The following is a 10,111-nucleotide window of genomic DNA, read 5'->3' as shown; positions in this document are numbered from 1 at the left end:
GAAAAAATTATCGATTAGACTACTTTTTAGCAACAAAACTTGATATTTTTAATGTTAACAAGTTTTATTCAATTAAAAAAAAATTATAAAAATATTTTTATACTCTTAACTTGCCTAAAAACACTAGGTGTAGATTAAGAGAGAAAAAAAATTAGTTTGATCTTGTGTTTTTTTAATTAAAAAAAAATCTATAAAGATATTTTTATACTCTTAACTGGCCTAAAAACACTAGATGTAGATTAAGAGAAAAAAAAAATTAGTTTGATCTTGTGTTTTTTAAGTAGTTTTAAATAAATTATTTATAGAATTACCTAAAAAAATTTCAATCAAATCTACCATTATCATAATTAATTTTAAGATGCTAAAATCCAAACAAAAATAATTTTTAAAAATACCGTTTCTACCTTGTCTATCTGAACTTTTTATGCCGTCTTTTTGTTAAGAAAAAATAAAAAGGAAGAACACTGAATTAACGGATAAAACACTAGCTTCCCTCGTTATCCCCTTAGCCTCTCTTTCTCGGAATCCAAAAGAATGGCCACCATCACCACCACTACAGCTACTCTTTCCTTCCACTCCCACAACCCTGTCAAAACTCTACCATCATTCTCTCTCTCAAATATCCCTTTCTCCATTTCCAAGCCCAATTTCACTTCCTTCACCAATTTGTCTCTTTCAATTCCTGCCTCTAAATCAAACAATGCGAACAGCCCTCTCAACGGATACAGTCGCTTCTCTTGCAACTGCATCTCCACAGCCACCCCCAACACAAATTACGAGGTACGTACCCACCCTATTTAATTCATTAATACCCTTTTGTTTGGTTTCTTCGAACACTGAAGGAAATCTTGATCGTTTTTCTTGGCTAATTTGTTTCATTTCACAGAGTTATTCCTTTTGGTTTCTTTAATGGACAGATCGAACTTGAATTAATGGAAGACATGAAATTGATCTTTTTTTCTGTGTGATTAGGCGTATCGTTGTGTGAGAGAGTTCAGAGTGTGATAAGTTGTTAGAGTGAGTATTGATTACTTTGCTAGGAACCAAAGTTGGGAAATTTATATTACAAAGTTGGGAAATTTAATTTGTCTATAAGAAATTTGGTCATTGAGATGAGATTTTCTTGTTGGCAGTTTGGTTTGGGTGGAAATAAGACGGCGGTAGAACGAAACCAAATGTTCTGTCCTTCGGGTAGACTGGACTAGGATACTACTATTGATAAACCAAGTAGCTAAACTCTTCTTAGAAAACAAAGGGATTTTCTTGATTTCTATTTTTCTTTCTAACTTGTTAATTCTCTGCATGCTTTTTAATCATCGAGGTTGGCTAACACCATATTCCAAATGTGTAAATGCAATGCAGTTTTCTGATAGTTCTTCAGAAGTGGAATTGAGATTATCACTTGTGGGACTAGATATTCAAAGTTCCAGAGATATATTCGTGGATGCAGATGGCACCTCCTTAGTAGTCCAAGTACAGCACTCTGGGTCTCATATCACACTTATAGAAACTAATAAGATGTTCGAGAAAATAAAGCCTGCTGAAACAATATGGTTTGTGGCACAGAAATACATGGATTCGATTAGCTAGAAGAAGTCTTTTCAATAGTTGGTCTGATGCTTATTGTATTGAGCAGGTTCATAGATGATGATCAACTTGTTATCAACATGAAGAAGCAAGACCCAGATTTGAAATGGCCTGACATTGTGGAGTCATGGGAATCCTTGACAGCAGGATCTATGCAACTCCTGAAAGGGGCATCAATCTTCCTTGTTGGTGATTCAACTGAAATTAACCAAAAAGTGGCTCGAGAACTTGCTGCTGGTCTTGGGTATTAATCTATCTTTAGCTTCTAAAATTACAAATTGTGTTGTAATGGTTTGACTTATTGATTTCAACAATCATCGTACTCCTCTTGGGTATGAATCTTTTTTGTCCTTTTTTCCCCTCCTGTAGCTTATTTAGTTGGCTTGATAATTCTTTTTTTCTGATCCATTGCTAATGTCAATGTCCGTCATCTTTCATGATGTACCTAGACAGTGGTTAAATTACTTTGCATTCTTCACAGAGCATCACTTTAGCGACTGTCCTTGGTTTTGTAATGGCATGCTGTCTACTAGACTACCAGCTCTTTCTGTTCCTGTAAATCATCATATCAAGGACCTTCATTTTCTTTTGGTCTTCGTTACTTAATGAGATTACATTGGACCAAATTCCATTCCTAATCAATAATCAAGGAAAGCCAGCTTTCATACGTCTTGTAGAACTCTTTGACTTCCACACTTTCTCTCTGTTGTAAAGTTTATTGATTTAATATGTTTCAGGTACACGCCACTTGATACACAGGAGTTGCTAGAAACATTTGCTAAGCAAACAATTGATTCATGTGAGTATAGTTATTAATTTGGTTCTCTTGCTACTGGAACTGGTTGATAGCCTTCAGAGCTATCTCTCTATTTCTTGTGTCTAAAGATCAACACATACACATGTATACAGCGTAAAATAGCTCTCTACCTCCCTGTCGTAGGAGCTGATAGTGACTAAACATTTACAGTATCGCTGAATTACTTTGTGTAGATATTCAGATATTTAGCTTAACATAGACATTGAAAAGGATGGCATAATTGTCGACCACATTGTTGCAGTTGCTTCCATTGCGAATGAGATCTTTATAACTTACAAAAAAAACTCTTCTGACAGAGCTTAGAAGCCAGCCAGCAAAATAAATGTTTTGATCTGCATAGGCGCCTTTCTCACATCATTTACTTGATAGTTTGCTATCATTTGTTTCTGTGGTTTCCTTATGAATAATCTTTCTTATCTACACACTACACTTTGCAAAGCAAACATTTTTCAGCGCTGCAATGTAATTCGAACTGTTGAGTTAATGTGATCAAATGACTTTCTAGATTCCAGTATCCTTGCTTGAAATGACTTATATTACCCATCTTGCAGTGCATTAACGAATGTAATCAATTCCAGGGGTGCTTGCTGAAGGCTCTGACTCTGTAGCTGAAGCAGAATGTGCTATATTAGAAAGCTTGAGTAGGTACGGTATCTGGAGTAATTAATTTCTTAACTTCTTTTTCTTTTTTTTCTAGGATAGTTAAAACCCTATTCTTGGTTTGGTTGGTCTTGCAGTCATGTACGTGCTGTTGTTTCAACATTAGGAGGGAAGCAGGGAGCTGCTGGAAAGGCTTCTAAATGGCAGCATCTTTATGCAGGGTTCACTGTCTGGTTGTCACAGACCGAAGCCTTAGGTATCGTTTTATTGATATTCTGCTCGTTGCTAGAGTCACACTACATAGCACATCACATTCTTACAAAATTCTAAACCTCTAGTCAGTTTTTATGACTAGAGTAACCTCAAGCAATATGTCTTGGTGTGTAAATATAACTAAGTCATACATCTTGGTCAAATCAAAATCTTACTGTATTGCATAAATCTTTGAGACACCAGTATTTTACTACTACTATTAGTTTTAGAATTGCTACAATGACAAGGATGAGAGGTAGGGAATTACAACTCCATAGTCACCAGTTTTGCCTGCGTCTTCCTAATTAAATTTGAGTAACTTGCAAAGTGTGCTCACATTCAACGCAGATGAGGATTCAGCTAAAGAGGAGGCTAGAAAGAATGTTAAAGATCGCAGTGTAGCATACTCAAATGCTGATGTTGTTGTCAAGCTCCAGGGTTGGGATTCTGATCATGCCAAAAGTGTTGCTCAGGCATCCTTGAGTGCTCTCAAGCAGTTGATTCTGTCTGACAAGGAACTTCCAGGTGCTCGTCAACTTCTTTTTGTATCTCCAGCTTGTTTCTTTCATTTCTAATCAGAAAATGAATGAGCTTATGGTTTCTAAAAATTGTTTGAAAAAAAAGAGAGAGAGACCTGAAATAGGATGAAGAAGTTATGTAAAGTTTGAACTTTATATGACCTGACAATATTTATGGAAAGTAAAACGGAAAGCCTGCATTAACAATTCACCAGAAGACTTGAACAGTCATTTTATTTGATAGTTATAAATTTACAGATTTTTGCATCATCCATGTAATTCTAGTTGATGTTTGAGCGCATTGGAGTCTAAATTAAAGATTGGACATGATGTTTATCTATCAATGATAGCAAAAAAGAAATGCTTTACCTTGGCCACCAAAGCCTGCTTGATAAGAAATCATGAGAGCTTGTTTAGTGGGATTTAGAAGAGCATCTTAGCCGGGGCTAACATGAGATGACCTGAAAAGGTGGAGGCAGGAATGCCGAATTATCACGTTGTCATCCATTGATGTGTGGCCTAGATTAATGCTTTAGATTTATCATTCATCGCATTTCATTTATTTAAACAAATTTAAGTGAAGTTTAGCTATTCTCTCATTGATAATTTTTGATGCTATGTGTTTGGAAGGTAAGAAGAGCCTTTATATAAGGTTAGGATGTCGTGGGGATTGGCCAAACATCAAGCCTCCCGGTTGGGATCCATCAAATGAAGCTGAATCGATCTCCTAGCATGTGGCAGATCCGATGTTGTAGAGGGAGAGGATTGTTGAATGCCAATCTTTTTGGCACCATTTCATGGCTGGTAATTACCATGTTGTCTTTACACAATTCTTTCAAGGAATTTATTCAGTAGCCGTTGTTGCAGCAAGCAACTACCTGTTCATTGTGTCATCACAAGTAGAGAAATTGGTGAACAGAGTGCAAGGAAGTAAAACTAGTAAAGTATTTTAGATTTTATCCCTTTACAAAACCTAGCTGGGAGCCTGACACCCGTATTCGTTCTGTGCATGTACACAATTTTTCCTTTCATTCATTCAAAACCCTCTTCATAATGCAAGAAAAAAAACTTTCTATATATATATATTTGTTTCCAAGCCGCCTGGGCCATGCCCACGCGGCTGGAAATTTTCAAGCTGGAGGCCAATCCCAGCACGCTTTCCTATGCCGTGCAAATTTTTATATAATTTTTCTACGCATGTACACTGCTTCTTTTTTTATGATTTTTCTATGCAAAGCAAATATCTTTTTCTACGACAGTGGCAGATCATGACTAATAAGTTTTATTAATAGCATGTGTGATACAATAATGATGGCATATTACATCAACCAAACTTTATCATGGTGAGCCAACCATTTTTTTCAGCAGTAACACATTTTTTTCCAACCACGGCTTGAATATATGAATTCAGTCGGTCACCCATGCAAAAAAAAACAATTTGAACTATCCATAATATCGTCATTAACACGATAGCAATTTTGAGCAAGAAAAATCAGCCAAAGATCATAAAAGTCAGTCAAAGCTCATGAAAGTCAGGTAAAACCATTGAAAGTCAGGGCAAGATCTGCACTATACAGCCCTCAATTTATTTGTTCTCTTCCTATATATTTTTTTCTTTGTATAAGTCATTAACCCAGCCACGAAAACTCTAATTCATGTGCGAAGTTTTTAAAGTGAAAAATAGAACAAAAAGTTAATTCATTCCCTCTCATTTTTCATAGGAATATTGTTCATGATTGACAAAACTTCAGGACACAGAGACTCCAATTCTTCCCGGTCCCCAACAAGTACAAGTTTCTAATAATGTTATTCTAGTTGCATAATAAGATCTTCGCATTATATGATTCTATCAACATAAAAGTCAACATACAACTCCCCAAAACAACTTCATTTCCATTAATAAACAAAACAAAATAACATATCATGTAAACACAATTCTCAAACTCTATAAAGGAGTCAATACTCATCATCATACTTTAGTCATGAAGATAACTATCTCTATCAATCTTTTTTTAAGTCTCAATCTCGTTTATGGACCCCTTATTATAAAAAAAACATAAATATTATACACGATATTTGATTAGCTCCTAAACATCATTTCTACAATGTAGAAGAATCTCTATTTTAACAAAAAGAATTACACACTCATCTTTACTTTAACATAAAGTGTTACATACTCATATTTTCAAAGATTATGATGTGAAGACTAACCTGAACAACTATAGTAGTCTTACAAAACCTATGGAGCATATATAAAATGTCAAAAGTGGCATTGAGTTGGTGATATCAAAAAGTGATGTTGTGTGCAAGATTTTTCCTCCAACTTTTTATGGTTATGCGAGGGTCTAGTATTATAACCTTAATCATAACTATATCATAGGTCTTCATGGTCTCTGATTTCTGTATGAAGCTCATCTCTCATTTCAACACTATTATTCCAAATAAAAAAACACAACTAAGCTCTTTTTTTCCTATCACACAACTAGAAAGTAAGGCATATCTCAAAAGATTCAACAAGAAAATGCTAAGTTTTGAGAATTTGCTCGAACTCATCAATATTCAAGCCTTGATCAATAAAATCTATAACTATTTGTTATGAGAACTTATACATTTTTCATAACAAAACACTTATCAACGTAAAACAAGTGATGAAGAACCATATTTGAGTAGAAAAAGTCAGTGTGACTAAACATGATCACCATCGATTCCAAATGGTAGAATCTCCACAACATCACTAATCTCCTACCCCAGCATAAAAAATTAACATCAAATGGCACATTTATGATCTTTTGATATTTCTTGGACTTTAACCACACATACCTCTCATTATCACACAAGTTGAGGTATTGGATGCTATAAAAGGAAAAGACTTGTAATAACTACCTCCAATGAAAAATGATTTAAACATAAAGAACCCCAATAAGTTTTATCTTTTTTACTAATATTATAGGCACGACATATAAAAGCTTCATGAACTCAAAAAAAGATTAAAAAAAAAATTGATCTCTATAGGATACCTCAACACTTTATAAAGGTTATAACCTAAAAAAAAACAAAAAACAAAAAACAATAGAAAATCCTTATATAATGTGCTGCCTAAGATAAGATAATTTTTCAGTGCTTCTCTATGCCTCCATGAAAATCTCCATGTCAAAGTCTTAATTTAAATTCTTCAGGTCTCTATGATCGTTCCTCTCCAAAAAGAACCAGTGATCCTTCTTAATTTTTATGATCAATCATGAACATTTTCCTCTAAAAATGCATTCCTAAATGCACATATAGACCATTTTATTTTTACACATGTTTCTTATTTCTATACTATTTATCTGCACAAGCAGCAAAAATAATTTCTTTTTTTTCTTGCAAAAACATTGGTAAAGATTTACAAGAAAAAATTAATAAAAGCCACAAGTATTGTCTAAAAGCATTCATCTCTCATGATGACCTAGTTAGGGTAATATTCTTATACGGTCCTAGAAAAATAAAGGTAATATCCATATAGTTTAAGTATTTTCTTTTTTTATTGGTTAAAATCTTTTAAACATACTTATTTAAAAAACTTGAGGGGCAAGTAATGATGCCAGGAAAAAAAATTTCTAAAAAAGAATTTTTCTTTTCAATTGCCTAAGCCACGCCCAAACGGCTAGAATTTTTTTAGCCAAAATCTAACCCCAACTCAATGTTGCCCTAGATTGACCAATCTACAAAACATATTTCACTATGTACTTTTTCAAGTTCCTTATAATTACTATATAAACTTTTTATATATTTTTTCTACGCATATATATGACTTTTTTTATGTTTTTCTTTGTAAAGTATTGTTTTCTACACCCTCACAATATTTTTTTACAATATTTTTTTACTAATGGCATGCATGACACATCATTAAAAAGCTATTATGACCAACTAAACCAAATTTCTCACCAATGATACAATCTCTTTTTTGAGAAGAAATCCCAAGCCTGAAAGTATAAATATACTCAGTCACCCATGTAATAGGAAATTCAAGTCATCTATAATATTGTTATAAACACAAAAATAATTCATAGCAAGAAGAGCTGATTAGATGTCATAAAAGCTTGCCAAAGACTAAGAGAGCCATCTAAAACCATTAAAAGTCATGTTAGATACACATTTTCCAACCCTCATTTTATTTTTACACACTTATTACTCAAGTATTGAAAAGTTTCATTTTTTTAAAGAACTTGTTTTTTAGAACCAGCTAACCTATCAACCCAGCTATGAAAATTAATCTTTTCAAGACTTGAACACCTTCAATTCTTAGAACCACATAAACTCTCTCAGACAACCAAATTTTCAAATCTATGATCTCTCTACATCTATAATATAGATGTCGCAATGATTGAAAGTAATAGTTACAATAACCCAATAAGTTACACCATAAAGGCCTACATAGATACCCACTATGACAACCTTTTTAACCATAATCTCTCAAGAAACCTATGCACTAAGAATCCTGAATAGCTCCATTGCAAGTATTGGATGATGAATAGAGAATGCCCATATGTTATTCACTACTAGTTTTGGCATTCTTGGTACCATACAGTAGTACCATTGGTAGTGATGGGTGTTTTTCCATGCTGTCAGGGCTTAACAGTCACAAGAAGGCTATTTGTGGTATCTTTTCCCTAGAGGGTTTGACAAACTTTTCACTAAGAGTAGAGATGGCACTGTCAGAATCTGAAACTACCACTCTAGCAAGTGTAATCGGGTCATCAATCTTGGTGTAGAAACTTGGTGTCTTATTTGGGTTGCCATTGTCAAAGTTTGGAACTTAAATGGGAAAAATATTTACGAGTTCTCTTTAAAGAGGCATGTTGGACAAGTTTATGCTTTGGTTGTTTATAAGGACTTGCTCTTTGCTAGGGCAGCTAATGATGATATATCGGTGTGGAAAGGGAGCTTTGAGGTCAATCCATTCAAATTAGTGGCAACGATCAAAGCCCAGAAACAAGCAGTAAAGAGGCCTCGTGAACAACAGAATTCTTGCATGATCAGCTGAGCTCTGAAAGTTTTAGTCATGTTATAGTTGGTCAATTTGATAAAAAAAAATAATAATTAAAAGCTAATGTGTTTTAGGTTTTGCTTTCATACTTTTTACTCTGGTTGTGAGATATATGTTTTATTATTGATATAATAATAATGCAAAGATTTTGCTAAATTAAACCACAGACATGTATGCCTTTTCTTTTTCTTTTTTGTACTTTGGTCAACTGTCTATATTATATATCCTTATTGGTGCGTATATTGAATCAAGAATTCTCTTTCAATAGCTTTACTTGAAAATAATTTCTGTGGATTCTTTCCATAAGTCTCGCATATCCTGTAAATGATAATATCAGTTTAACAAATCTCTTTGCAGAAGATTGAATAATTGATCTCACTATATGAGCAATACAAGTGCTTGTTTTTCATGGATTCCTTATCTAATTCTTAATGCCCTTTTCTATTGGTTTCTTTTTGTAATTATAATTATTTCGATTTGTTAAATGAAAATTCTAATAAATGTTCAATATAACTACCTCTCTTTTATGTAATTTTCCATCTCACATCATGAATCTTGAGCTCATTCATGTTTTTCTATTATGACTTGTGATTCATGTTTATTTGATACTTCTTGATTATCACATTTTGATTTCAGAATTAATTGTTGGCTGTCTTTTTTATTCCAAGCTTGTTGCCATTGTTTATGCATGAAAGTTTAGCAAACAAATTACCTAAAATACTAAAATAATTAAGGTTTTTATGATTAAATTAATAAAACATCCAGGGTTTGTTATGGCACATCATAATGCTTATAAATAATAAAGGTCATGGCTTTTTTTCTTCATTTTCAAACTTTTTTTTAATTAAATCATTCTAAAGCCTAATTAGATGAATTAAGTTTGAGATTATGATCAAATTAAAATAAAAATGACTGAAATGTAAAACAAGACAAAAATACATAGTCAATCATAAATTCACCATAATTTTTATTTTGATTTCAAAATTTATTTAGTTTATTTTTTAGTTTTTATGTTTGCAAAAGAAAAAATAAACTTGTTAAAATAAAAAAAAATGAAAATTGTTACTATTTCAATAATTAAAATAACTAAGATTAGTGTTAAATAATTCTATTTAATAAAAGGAGTTCAATAATGTTTTTTTTTCTTTATCTTGCTTAAAAAAAAAATGGACTTGAGAAAGATTTTTTTTTCAATTTGATTTTATATATTTTTGTATCAATTTATAAGTATTTTGAATTAAAAACATTAGTTTATTGATAGTTCTCAATGTTTTTGTGTCAATTTTTTGTTTAAAAAAAGTGGTTGTTAAA

General features: G+C 32.7%; 1 protein-coding gene across 1 annotated transcript; it reads left to right on the top strand.

Annotated features, from left to right (window-relative positions):
• The first annotated feature begins 440 nt into the window (after window positions 1-440).
• On the top strand, window positions 441-4,784 carry SKL2 (shikimate kinase like 2). The gene is made up of 8 exons (XM_011029812.1): window positions 441-780; window positions 1,363-1,553; window positions 1,637-1,831; window positions 2,325-2,386; window positions 2,983-3,049; window positions 3,142-3,260; window positions 3,605-3,781; window positions 4,405-4,784. The coding sequence occupies exons 1-8, from the start codon at window positions 535-537 to the stop codon at window positions 4,503-4,505; spliced, it is 1,158 nt and encodes a 385-aa protein (XP_011028114.1). The 5' UTR covers window positions 441-534; the 3' UTR covers window positions 4,506-4,784.
• Window positions 4,785-10,111: the final 5,327 nt, after the last annotated feature.

This window comes from Populus euphratica, unplaced genomic scaffold (assembly GCF_000495115.2).
Source record: "Populus euphratica unplaced genomic scaffold, PopEup_1.0 scaffold49.1, whole genome shotgun sequence".
In the NCBI taxonomy this organism is placed as follows: domain Eukaryota; kingdom Viridiplantae; phylum Streptophyta; class Magnoliopsida; order Malpighiales; family Salicaceae; genus Populus; species Populus euphratica.
This window is presented reverse-complemented; position numbering and strand designations above follow the sequence as displayed.